The 13515-nt window shown below is 40.2% G+C and overlaps 2 protein-coding genes across 3 annotated transcripts in view; both read left to right on the forward strand.

Annotated features, from left to right (window-relative positions):
- LOC110055000 (uncharacterized) overlaps nucleotides 1–13515 on the forward strand; it is a 64600-nt gene that overhangs the window by 49371 nt on the left and 1714 nt on the right. For both annotated transcript variants that reach the window (XM_089276601.1, XM_089276602.1), the window contains 14 exons: nucleotides 65–286; nucleotides 498–832; nucleotides 1054–1291; nucleotides 3835–4056; nucleotides 4787–5121; nucleotides 5579–5816; nucleotides 6232–6279; nucleotides 7227–7573; nucleotides 8293–8533; nucleotides 9177–9188; nucleotides 10036–10248; nucleotides 10780–11126; nucleotides 11577–11829; nucleotides 12623–12637. In XM_089276601.1, the coding sequence (XP_089132727.1) occupies nucleotides 65–286; nucleotides 498–832; nucleotides 1054–1291; nucleotides 3835–4056; nucleotides 4787–5121; nucleotides 5579–5816; nucleotides 6232–6279; nucleotides 7227–7573; nucleotides 8293–8533; nucleotides 9177–9188; nucleotides 10036–10248; nucleotides 10780–11126; nucleotides 11577–11829; nucleotides 12623–12637 (3066 nt within the window). The remainder of the gene's footprint in view (nucleotides 1–64; nucleotides 287–497; nucleotides 833–1053; nucleotides 1292–3834; nucleotides 4057–4786; nucleotides 5122–5578; nucleotides 5817–6231; nucleotides 6280–7226; nucleotides 7574–8292; nucleotides 8534–9176; nucleotides 9189–10035; nucleotides 10249–10779; nucleotides 11127–11576; nucleotides 11830–12622; nucleotides 12638–13515) is intronic.
- Nucleotides 1420–2976, forward strand: LOC149098283 (uncharacterized). Its single transcript, XM_089276615.1, has one exon. It carries the CDS (start codon nucleotides 1939–1941, stop codon nucleotides 2545–2547), a length of 609 nt encoding a protein of 202 aa, XP_089132741.1. The 5' UTR covers nucleotides 1420–1938; the 3' UTR covers nucleotides 2548–2976.

Consider the following 13515-nt stretch of genomic DNA (forward strand, 5'->3'; position numbering starts at 1 on the left):
TAACTTTGACTTCCTTCAAGTTTTCTTAAATTGTTTGTTTATTTTGCCATTCACCATCTCTCAGCCAAACCTCCAGATCCATGCAAGACGGTTGGCTGTAAGGCTCCTTACAACATAGGCTGCAGAACTGTAAATAACACAGCAGAGTGCATCTGCCCGACATGTCCAGACACAGCCGACCCTGTTTGCACATCAGACGAAATCCAGGATCGTTCTGAGTGTCACATGAAGAGGCAATCTTGTATAAGTGGCGATCTGGTAACTGTTGCAAAGAAGGGACCATGTGGTATGTGAGATTATTGACTTCGATAAAGAGCGTTTTCTTGGTTGACTACTTTACAAACACGTTTTTCACTTACATCCTACTAGTTGAGTAGAAAACCCCAAATCATTGATATTACAACGTATTATGTTATCCCGTTTGGGCAAACAGGGATGTCTTTGTGTCCTAAAAAGTGAACTTTTTTGTTGAAGCTGTCAACTCCTTTTTTTACTAGAAAAGGAATGCAAGCCAATTGCAGATATTGGATTTGTCATCGACTCATCTGGAAGCATTGGACGAAGCAACTGGGGAAGAATGAAGCGATTCCTAAAAGCGTTGGTCAGCAAGCTTGACGTCAGTCCTTCCACTACGCACATATCAGCTGTTGCCTATAGCAACAACCCTGAGGTCGTCTTACGATTCAGAAACCGTCAGAGTACAGATGAAGTGAATAACGCAATTGATGGAATGCGTTGGCAGCGAGGTTTCACTTACACAGACAAAGCCCTTCAACTTGCAGACAATGATTTGTTCCAAAGTGCAAATGGCATGAGACCAAACGTAGCAAAGGTAAAGATGTCCTTGCTTATACCTCAGTAAATGGTGAACAGCGCAACTAAATATGTTGTACCTCCTCTCTCTAGTTATGGTTTAGAGGTTTTTTAATTGAAAATGTGGTTGACTTTCTATAATTCAAAACGGGCCTTTTTCCACTAAGGTGCATTTTAATAACTCTGGCCCTTTCTATGTTTATTGATTCTAATAAGAATACTGGGAATTTTCCTTTCCAGGTATTGGTTGTAATCACTGATGGAAAGCAAACGACTTCAAAACCGTACACCAAACTGTCAGTTGCGTCACAAGGAGTAAAGAACAAAGATGTAGCGGTGTATGCTGTTGGAGTTGGCAAAGGAGCTGATAAAGCAGAACTAAGAGAAATTGCATCGAGCCAAGAGAATGTCTTTGTATCTGCGTCATTTAAAGAACTTCAGACACTTGCTGTTGAGATTAGGAAAAGGCTTTGTGAAGGTTTGTTTCCTAAGTAATGACCCCAAAAGTAGGAGGAAACATACATTACTTTTTGTATTTATTTCGAGCTCTATTAGTTTATCAATTTTGTTAGTGTCAAATGTTGCCCTCTCCAATAAAGTCTATTATTATTATTATTATTATTATTATTACATAATATCTAAGGTGCTCATCCCTGCAATTACGGAGCATAGGTGCACTCGGCTGGACAGGGACATTCTAGCACTGCCAGTCCGTCTAGGGGGGCTTGGCATGAGAAACCCGTGTCTTGACGCAAATCTTGAGCAATCCTCCTCCGTCAAAGTTACCATCCCGCTGGTCCAACAGATCGTGGCTCAATCCCATCAGATGCCGGATGATTCTTTGGTCAAGCCACTACAACAGGCAATGAGCAGTGAGAGAGCAACGGTGCTCCAAGACAGGGCAGAGCATATTAGAGGGGTAGCCCCACAGAAAGTCCAACGGGCACTTGACCTTGCTGCGGAAAAAGGGTCATCTGTTTGGCTGACGGTACTCCCCCTTCGTGAAATGGGTTTCAATCTAAATAAGAGAGAGTTCCGCGATGCAATCAAACTGCGCTACGATTGCCGGTTGATGATATCCCCTCCAGCTGTGTATGCGGTGATGCTTTTACAGTGGACCACGCAATGATATGCAAGAGAGGTGGGTTCGTTACCCAACGTCACAATGAGCTGAGGGACTTAGAAGCCGAACTCCTGAATATGGTTTGTACCGATGTTGAGATTGAGCCTGTCCTCCGAGACATCTCGGGTGAACAGCTGGGAAGAGGTTCTAATCGAGCTCCAGATGCGAGATTAGATATTCATGCGCGCGGGTTCTGGGAGAACCAACGATCAGCATTCTTTGACGTGAGGGTTTGTCACCCTAATGCTGATTCGTATAGGGACCTAGAGCTCCAACAGATATACCGCAATCATGAGAACGAGAAGAAGCGCCTTTACGCGAGGAGGGTTTTGGATATCGAACAAGGAACTTTTACACCCCTTATTTTCACGTCAACAGGCGGTATGGGAAACGAGTGCTTGCAATACCATTCCAGACTGGCGCAGCTGATCTCCATCAAGAAAGGAGAACGTTATGCTAAAACAATCTCCTGGATAAGAGCAAGGACATCCTTCGCTTTACTAAGATCCGCACTAATCTGCCTAAGAGGTTCAAGAGCTAGAAGGAAAGCCTTTTGTGACTTTAAGAACATTGATATTGACGTTGAAACCCAGGAGCGAGCCATTATGTAAACACTGTTGAAATAGGTTTTAATAGTTTATTTCTTTTATTTGCTTTTACCTTGTAATATACCGATATTGACGTTGAAACCCAGGAGGGAGCCATTACGTAAACACTGTTGAAATAGGTTTTAATAGTTTATTTCTTTTACTTACTTTTACCTTGTATATACCAATTTGTATGGAATATGTTAATTAATGTTATGATGATGATAGTAGTATTAGTATTAGTTGTAGTAACGATGATATCATGATTAGATACGGAAACATGTTTTACAGGTTTAACAGACATCAAATTATGTAAATATTATAGCATTTTGTAAAGCTTAGCTCTAGTTTTTGTCACAATAAACACATTATTGTTATTTTAATTATTATTATTATTATTATTATTATAACTTTGGGGTATTAAATTGGCTACAAGTGAAATTAAAAAAAAAATTTTTTAAAATTACATCGCTTTCAATGTTAAGAGTTTTATAGGATTCCAAGATTTTTCAACCACAGTAATGTTCCGTAACAAGGACAATAGCAACAGTAGCAGCTCTTTTTTTACCAAGAGTTACTCCTAATTTTAAGAATCGTATAGGAGCCCTGTTTACCCCCAGAATAATCATATATATATATATATATATATATATATATATATATATATATATATATATCACACCCGACTAGTATGCGGGGGGACGTGGGTTCAAATCCCACTCAGGGCGAATTTTCTTTCAAACACTTATTCACTTTAAAATATGATTACTTGGGGTGTACAGGGTTAGGGGTTCTCTCATATACTATATATATATATATATATATATATATATATATAGTTAAGTGTAAGACGAGGCGTCATGAAGCAAACTTCTAACTGTTCCGGCTTTTAATGTAAGTTAGAAGTTTGCTTCATGACGCCTCATCTTACACTTAACTAAAATTCACATTAAAGCACGGTATCTTTTGATCCTTCTACTGGAAGTCACCGTTTGGAAAACCATATTATTCTGCCTATATATATATATATATATATATATATATATATATATATATATGTATATTGCTGAAAAAAAGGCAACCTCCTTTAGAAATAATAAATTGTCAGGTTTCTAAGATTCCTCTGGGGACGTCCTTGATTGCGAAATATGAAAATATCAATTCAAGCCTTCTGAAGCAGACCTTTGGAACGTTACATCTGACTTATGATGGCATCAATTATACTGTCGTGGAATTTACCCAGTTAAATCATATGCGATCGATATGACCTTGCACAATTGTTGCTGAATCTTTGCATTTTATTTTTCTTAGCGAAACCTCCAGATCCATGCAAGACTGTTGGCTGCAAGGCGCCCTACAACATAGGCTGCAGAACTGTCAACAACACAGCAGAATGCATCTGCCCAACATGTCCGGACACGCTTAACCCTGTTTGTACTTCAGATGATGTTCAGGATCGTTCTGAGTGTCACGTGAGGAGGCAATCTTGCGTCACAGAAGATCTAGTGACTGTTACAAAGCGTGCACCATGCGGTATGTGAGGTCTCATCAGATGTTATTACAAAGCGGAGTAATCTTAAGCGTTGGTGCTAAAAATATAGTTGTCATTTATCCGCCTTAAAAATAAGTTCCAAAGATCAGTGGACAATGAAGTCATTATTAATCAACATTCCTTTGAATTCCCTAAAATGACGCCTTTTCGCGGGTGTGTTACAATCGTACGTAGTCTGCGATCAGTTTCACGTTGGAGCACAAGAGTGCGAACACCAGACTCCTTCCCGCCGGATCGCTTTGCTGTTCGCCGCTCGCGCGCGTGACTCAAAGGTGAGCGTGCTCGCAGGCTATATCGTACAATGTACGTGCCACAGGAAAGAACTAAACGCCCAGCAAAAGAAAAACCAAACAGTCTTTTTATCTTCACACGTTATTGGGTGTCTCAATCCGGTCGTTCAGACAGTTACGTGGTTCCAAAGCTTCTCGGGATGTGGTCTCAAATATACTGTAATTCTTACATGTGGGCATGTAATCATTTAAACGTTTAGCCACCACCAGTCCAAAGCAAACAACAATGCAAATTGTAAAAAGCATACAGCGATGAATTTAGAGACCCTTTAAGACCCCAGTTAACGTTAGCACTGAGGAAATAAATTTGTCTATCAATAGAGTCCTAGATCTTTCTTCCTTCCAATATTTGATAAGCGATTATGAAACAACAGCATAGCTTGGAATAACTTTAATTTATCAAGCTTTACTTTTTCACCAGACAAGGAATGCAAGCCAATTGCAGATATTGGATTTGTTATCGACTCATCTGGAAGCATTGGACGAAGCAACTGGGGAAGAATGAAGCGATTCCTAAAAGCGTTGGTCAGCAAGCTTGACGTCAGTCCTTCCACTACACACATAGCAGCTGTTGCCTATAGCAACAACCCCGAGGTAGTGCTGCGATTTAACGGCCGTCAGGGTACGAATGAAGTGAATTTGGCATTCGATAGAATGCGTTGGCAGCGCGGCTTCACCTACACAGATAAAGCTCTTCTCGTGGCAGACAATGATTTGTTCCAGAGTGCAAATGGCATGAGACCAAACGTAGGCAAGGTACGTCGATGACGAAGCGCTGGGCAATGTAACGTAATAACGTACTCAGACGTAGATCATCTTTCTTTTTGCTTCATACGTCATCTTATAAAGGATAGTTACGGGGGTCAGAAAATTGAGATGATGTATAGATTTAGCTAAGCCTAAAAGTGGAACTCCCGTTAAATACTGATCATCTACTTGACACAATAACATTGAAAGAATTAATCAATAGCCATTTCAGGAAGCCGAATACATTGAAGAACAAAAATAATGAGGAAATTTTAATAAACACAATATACACATCACTGCATTCGAGTATCAAATCACTCTTTTCTTATGTAGACACTTTTCTTTGTTCCAATAAACTCGTATAGCCTTATCGCCTTGTGAGTGAAAACATCCGATAGTTGCCACCTTTGTTCCTTTTTTTTGTTCTTTTATTTTTTTGCCAAAGGAATTTGTTTCATTTGTTTAGGCTCTAGTTGTCATCACGGATGGAAAACAAACAACATCAAAACCTTATACCAAACTATCAGTAGCCTCACAAGGAGTGAAGAACGCGGGAATTGCAGTATATGCTGTTGGAGTTGGCAAGGGAGCTGATGCAGCAGAGTTGAGAGAAATTGCATCGAGCCAAGAGAACGTCTTTATATCTGCATCATTTAAGGAACTGCAGACTCTTGCTGTTGAGATAAGAAAGCGGCTTTGTGAAGGTCAGTGTAGAATCTATTTTGTTTTAACTCTTTCTGGTAAAAGGGTTTAAAATGAGTAGGTTTCAATTCGGGGTTACGTTTTTTTACGTTTTTTTTTCGTGATTAGTTACTGAAGAGTATTATTACCGGGAGAACTGGATGACCCGGGGTAGTTTTTTACAAATAACTTTTTTAAATAAAACATAATTTAGTAAGAGAGTATCTAGCAGTTGAATAAAAACCTGAGGAACCCATTTGTTGGCTATCTATTATCTAATATCCAATGCGCGCTGGTGGAATGATTGTTAACTACTACCAGCAGCTTTTAAACGAGTGTGGTCTCCATTGCAGGACTCGACTTTTCTTTTCGTTTCCAGAGAATTGATCTTTGACAAAGAAGTCTTTTATTACTGTTTTTTTTTTGTTTCTCTTTTAGTCCGTCCTCCTCCCACAACTCTACCTCCTACCACACCAAAACCAACAGGTAAGTTGTGCTCCTTCGTGAGCTTACGTACACCATAAACCAGGTAGAAGGTAGATTATCTTAAGTGAAGAAAGTTTGACCAGGTGTGCTTCAATTCATGTCAGTTTATTTAGCGAATGGAGAAAAAGGATCGCTATAATTACTCATCGTCTGAGAGTTGCCCCATGGATGTTTGACGTGCTTAAAACAAATATTTGCCCTTTATTATTATTCTACCTTTAAGGACATCAAATTTCCAAGGGACAACTATCAGACTGGTAGTTCCGAGACATAACGCTCTATTGTCTTTATTTTTCACCACCAAAGTTTCTTCTGTGTGCAGTTTAAAAAAAACATGTTGACTTGTTTTAAACATTTTTTAGATGAAAGGCGTGAGAGCCAAATTCCAAAAGAAAACAGACATATTGCGTCTTTCAATTTGTTGTTGTTGCTGTTGTTTTTTTCTATAAGCTGGCTTGTTTAGTGAAAAATTTTTACCGACGAGTACTGTCCATCCGGTTACTTTCCTCGGACGGGCGCTATCGGCAGAAAATGTCTCTCCGCCGATGAACGCTATCGCGTCACGTGATCAAATTAAACCAATAAGAATCAGAGAAAATTTACTGGGGAACTATTATTTTTCGCATCTGATAAGAAAAGGGAAGAAATGTATTCCACAAATGCGGTCGTAAGACCTTAACCAAAACATATAGAAAGTCGCATGAAGTCCAGAAGGGCTGCTAGTGGAGCTTTCCTAGACCTTAAAAGTGATTGTGATTTTTTCCTAAGCCCACGAATTTTAATATCTAAAAATTGGCCTATTAATCAAAACTGATGCAAAATCACCTCACAAAAACACATAGAAGTCGAATGGCGTCCTCAATGCGATTCATTTATTCATTCATTCATTCATTCACACCTTTTCGTGGTCGTAAGCTAACTTTGCCTATTTCTTTACTGTCATTTAGAATTTGTATGCGAAGCTGTAGCAGACGTAGCTTTTCTGGTGGATTCATCAGGCAGCATTGGCCGGCGGAACTGGGTCAAGATGTTGCAGTTCTTGAAAGACATGGTGAAAGCTTTCAACGTCGGCCCAGATAAAACACACATTGCTGTTGTAGCCTACAGTAGCAGAGCGAACCTTGAGTTTAAATTCGACCGACTTAAAGGATCTCAAATAACAGAGGCAGGATACTACAGTCTTATCGATAGAATCCGATTTCAGAGAGGCTTCACCTTTATTGACAAAGCTCTGATTCTTGCCGACCAACAAGTATTTCAAAGATCGGCTGGAATGAGACCAGAACTTCCTCAGGTAGGTTAAAAATTTGCAGGTTAATTTGCAATTGACTTTCAGTAGTGTTCATTTTTTTTTTTAAGATAAGTTTTCGGCATTACCGCGTTATCGCACAATTTTGAGATGGGAGGGTAGAGGAGCTCAAAGGAGAGAAGAAGAGAGGAGGGGATGAATTTTTTGTCAGAGAGTTGAGGTTTATTTTCGGGAGGACTGATTTACGGTGTGGCTTTGTTTCCATCTGTGGAAAAGAACAATAATGGTTTAAGTCTCCTCGTGGATAATCGTATCACACACGTTGCCTGGATGTTTTCGTGAGTGCATTTAAAACTGCATAGCCTGTCTACGTAATTAATTTTTGAGTCAAAGAATTGGCTATTTTTAGACCCTCCTGGGTTTCTGAAACCGATCTAAAAATAACTTACTCTTCATGCTCCCTTGGCTTATGTCATGCCTTCAGGGCCGGGTTGTTCGGAAGCCGGTTAACGCTAACCCAGGATATAAAAGTTAACCGAAGTATAAATTTTTCTTACATACAAATGTTTTTCACTGCTTTTGTTTTGTGTAATTTGAGATTATTCAAACTCAAAACAGAAGGCCAAATAATATACAGATAACCTGACCGCAGAGTCAAAATTCTCGCTTATTTTGGGTTAGCTTAATCGGCCTTTGAAAAACCCTGCCCTGAAGGAGAAAGGTAAAACATTTGGCAAATATTAACAGGCTTATTTCTTCGGCAGATCGCCATTGTTATTACTGACGGAGAACAAACAACAGACAGAGGTCCATATAGACAGCTTGCTGACGCATCTAGGGGACTTAAATTGAAGAAGGTTCAGGTCTATTCCCTTGGTATTGGAACAAAACTCGACCAGAAACAGCTGGAGGACATAGCCAGTTCAAAGGACAAGGTGTTTTTCGCTACTAGTTTTGCCGAACTTGCACCAGTGGCGCAGGAGATTGTGCAGAATTCGTGTCCAGGTAGGTTATCCTCGCAAACGTTAGGCATGCAAATACTTCATAACATCACATCACATCACATCACATTAAGTTAGAATATGGGTTCAAGTAAACCATTCGGTTTTCTAGTTGGCCCCATATTTTCAAAATTAGTTAATTTTCGGTACAGTTGAGGAACCAGAAAGGAGTGGAGAAAATTACAAAAATAATAGACATAATAGACCTACAAACGAACAGATCAAATTACTGGTTACTCCATACTGGTTGGAGCACATTTTACGGCAGTACTCTCTAATTTACAAAAGTGATTTCTCTTGAAGAGTACTTCTCTACGATTCAAAACTCGTATCATTATAACCTTGCATTTTGCATGGATAATTTCAGAGGACATTTTGCGTTTGTCGCGTGCCCTTTCGTTTAGGAGGAGGAATTTAATATAGAAAGGGTTCATTTTATTTTAAGCGAAATAATAAGTTTCTGTTTACCCTTTTGCACGGTCTTTGATCAATCAAAATCTTATTCGATTCTGTTTGCATACATAGAAATTAGATTGGTACGATAGAGAGACACCAGTAATACAGGTTCACGATGACGACGATGATGTTGTCGTTGTTTACTTGTTGTGTACTCATGCAATTTTTTTTTTTTTCATATCCACATTCAGAACAAAAGAAAGGTAAGTTACTTCTTCTCTGTTTGACAGCTTTCAAGTTTTCAGTTAAAGGCTTTTTCGGGGAAATAATTTAAAACCGACATTATAAGTGGATTCCAGAGTGTATCCCTTTCTTGAAAGCGTAGTTCGCTTTTGTTGATTAATGAATTACCTTGTTTTACGTAACACTTTGCATAGCTGGTGTCTGTTGAAAGTGTTTTCAGACACGTTGGTAATACCTCTAAAGCGGCAAATCACTTTATGGTACTAATGAGATATGTTTCGGTCACTTCTCTTTCTCCGTTTTCATTTGAAGGCGAAAGCCCGAGAAAACTAAATAAACACCTTTACACAAATATGGTCTCTTGCTTACCCAAAAATCCATATCTACTTGAGACCAAAACAACTCAAACACCATACTAGTTGGGGTACCCGATATCAACATAGCCTATAAAAGTATAACATACAATCAGGCAAATTCGTCGCCGCGAAAAATAAGAACGCCAGATCACAGGTCAATACAAGTGGATTGCCACTTTCTCTATGGAAGGTGCGATAGGGGCCTCATGGTTAGTGCGCTCGACTCTGTATTGAGCAGTCTGGGTTCGAGCCCTGCCGGGGTCATCGCATTTTGTCCTTGGGCAAGACACTTTACTCTAGTGCCTCTCTCCACCCTGGTGATAGCTACGCGGCAAATTTAATGCTTGGGGTAACCCTGCATTGGACTAGCATCCAAGCTGGTGGAGAGCAGAAATACTCTTAGTCGTTTCATGCTACCGAAACTCGGCCTGATGGGCCACTTGGCTGGTATGCGGACTTTACCTATCACTTTCTCTGGCCGTTAACACTGAATTCTTAATTAATCTTTTAGCTGATCCTTGTGAAACCGAAGGCTGCAAAGCTCCTCATAACATAGGCTGCAAAGTAGTGGACGATCAAGCAGAGTGTATATGTCCCACTTGCCCTACAACTCTCCGGCCAGTGTGTGCCTCCGACGATGTTCAAGATCCTAGCGAGTGTGTACTGAGAAGACGGGCCTGCCTTACATCAACTCGAATTGGCGTTAACAGACGGGCAGCATGCGGTACGTCACAATTTACTGATGCGTTATAAGTTAACCAAATATTACTTTAGTGTTAGCCTGTTGTTGTAATTCTTCCCGAGAATGGACTGAGCCCGTGGTTAATATCAAGACGGTTGGCAAGCGGAATGAACCATGATGAAAAACTCGCGTGATTAAAATTTCAGAGTAAATGCTGTCCTACCATGCAGAAAGGGTTTAGTTTGGCAGCCGAAACCTATATATAAATCGAGTTCTAGAAGTGGGCTTGGTTATATTTTTATCTCTGAAAGGGATCAATTAATTTATTTCCATTCTTATTTAATGATTGATTGACTGACTGACTGATTTTCACAAGTTTACCTTTTCAAATTACTATGTGTCTAGCAGCCTCCTGAGATGAATAGGATTACTGTCGCAGGGAAAAGAAGGACGTGGCTAAATCGTCAACCACGGCAGTGAAAACGTTGAAAAAATGGGAAAATGCTTTTTGTTACTGACGCAAGAGTTGAAAACCTTTTGGTTAATAACTTTCGTCTGTATTCTTTTTTTCAGTGCCCGACTGTAGCAAAGCTGCAGATGTCGCCTTTATCGTGGACTCTTCGGGAAGCATCGGTAAAACGAATTGGGAACGAACAAAGCGCTTCCTCATGAGAATCGTCAGCAAACTGGATATCGGACCCACAACCACACACATCGCGACAATCTCCTACAGCACGAATCCTGAAATTGTTTTGCGGTTCAACTCACTCTCCGGTAGTAGGTTGAACGTGAACGAGGTTGTCAAAGTTTTGGATGGATTGCCATGGCAGCGAGGATTTACCTACATCGACAAGGCTCTGAAACAAGCCGCACAAGGAGTGTTTACCACAGCTGCTGGCATGAGACCAAATGTGCCCAAGGTAGATGTTTGTTTGATAGTTGCCCTGTTAGATTGTTGCCTGATGTTGCTTTTTATGTTCTTGAGTCGGTGGCAGGCAGTAGAAATTACGTGGCTCAAACCCAAGTCCCTTTTTCTCAGGGTCAATATACATAGAAAACGATTCGAATCATAGCCATCCATTCAGTGTAATGGACCGTAGGAGATTTTCATTTGTGGAGTAAGATTGGTAGCGAGATTCTTGGAACAACTTGACAAAATTGGTGGGTATACCTGGGATATACTAGCGTCTCATCTCGTTCTCAGGGTCGGGCTTAGGGTCAGGGGGTGTTGCAATTCTCCTAGTCGCTAGAAACTGCGGAAACTGGGCCATTCGCCTCCATCTATCCCACGAACTGGAATCTACTTAGACACCTTTAACCTGACAACGTGAAGTAGACGTGGTTATTTTCCTCCATGTTTGAAATTACAGATCGCGTTCGTTATCACTGATGGTAAGCAAACCAAGACAGGCCAAGACACTCCTTTAGCCAAAGCCTCGAAACTCTTGAAGGATAAAGGTGTACAGATTGTAGCTATCGGAGTAGGAGAGCTCAGAACCGTCGTGGACTACACAGAGCTTTTGGACATCTCTTCAAGCACTGAATACGTGTTCGTGGCCAAGTCGTTTGAGCAACTGCAAAATCCAGCCAATGCAAGGGTATTTAGGCGAAGAGTTTGCGATGGTAAGCGATCAGCATCAGACAAATAGAACAATCAAGCGAAAAACTAGTAACCAGTCTACCTCTCGGACTACTCATGCTCATAAAGATCTGTCGCGTGACATCACGTCCTCAAAGCCACAATATAATCGCTGGCTATATGGGATTATGCAATATATTGCATAATCCCTCAAAAATTGTAACTGTGGTTTATTCTCTTTTGAAACACGCAAGGAAGTGAGGAGAACATACGAGAAGAGCTCTAAAAGAGCAAAGCATAGTTTTAAAGGTCGGGTCTTAAAGCAACGTCCCTAGGGTAACTATGTCAGTTTTCTTGTGGGAGTGTGCCTACCTTAAACCAAAACCATGTTAAGCTGCATTTTCCAGCCCTGTTCTAGGTAACTTTGACACCTTAAGTCCCTACCCTTACACCAGAGTCGTCATTCTCCAAGGTTATCACTAACTTTTCTCGATTCAAATTGTCAATAGATCATTTGCATACAAGTGCCTGCTCAGTGACCTGGCCTTTGAATGGCAGCGAGGCTGGAGGTGGCCTTGTTTTGATACACACCTCCCTTCTTTTGTTGTGTAAATCAAGTTAATTGAGTTAAACAGAGAGGTTTGTATTAAAGCAAGGTCATCTCCGGCCTCGCTTGCATTCATAGGCCAGGTAACTGAGCACACAACTATAGAATGGCCTATTCTCAGTCTAGACTAAAGATTTTGTGCAAAAGTGTCCCCACGTAGTATAATTCTCCTTTCCGATGTTCTGATTGTTGTAAAATGCTAATTCGCCTTTGTTTTATTTCGTTTACAGCCAGACCAAGTATTGGTAAGGAAATGTTTTTATTTTCTTTTGTATTGCTATTTCTAATTTGGCTGTTCCATTTATGTATCTTTATCAATGAGTAGTGCGGTGGACTCGGACCGAGTGGTCTGGGTTCGTGTCCTGGTTGGGGTCAGCGTTTTATATCCCCGAGAAAGGAACTTCTAGAAAGCGCGCGTTAATCTAAACCTTCATGGAAACGCGGCGAAGTCTTTTGACGTAAATAAAGGTGCGATTTCCCTTTCTTTTTCACGTAGGGGCCAAACCACCCCCCAAATGTTTCGTCAGTTCTTGGGTATTTCACATTATTTCGCATTACTTAAAAAGTATTGACTCTTTCTACACCAAACTTGGCAGATGGGCAGGAGACCTATTTCCGATTATATTTACGTGAAAAATGTCAGTAAATGTCAAAGTTGTGACGTCACAGTGATGACGTCATGTTTTTTGCCACTTTTGAAGTTTTTAATATGCATATTATTTACAATGTGTTCGAAAGAGCACATCAAGCGGAGTTGAAACCTGAAAAAATTTTGTCCATATCACAAAAATTGAATGAAATATGGCATTTTTAAATATGAAAAATAACTCTGCAAATTATGGGGTCCCCCCCTTGAGAAAAATCCCCAAATTGGAGCCGTAATTTTGTTCCAGCAAATGCAGCTATGTTGCACATGTGATGTGCCAGATGACTAAAATTAGTTTTGTTACGTCATAACCTGTGACATCACCAGTTTTTTTACTGTTAATACCATCCTAACAAAGCCGAAAATCAAATTTCCAAAACCATACGATTATTGACAACATCAAGCTTTCTTTTTTTCTAGATTATTAGCCTTCATAGAATAAAACTGAAAAAAATAAACCAGAGAGACTGAATTAAG

This window comes from Orbicella faveolata, unplaced genomic scaffold, assembly GCF_042242905.1.
Source record: "Orbicella faveolata isolate gen_17 unplaced genomic scaffold, um_ofav_v1 contig_46, whole genome shotgun sequence".
In the NCBI taxonomy this organism is placed as follows: Eukaryota; Metazoa; Cnidaria; class Anthozoa; order Scleractinia; family Merulinidae; genus Orbicella; species Orbicella faveolata.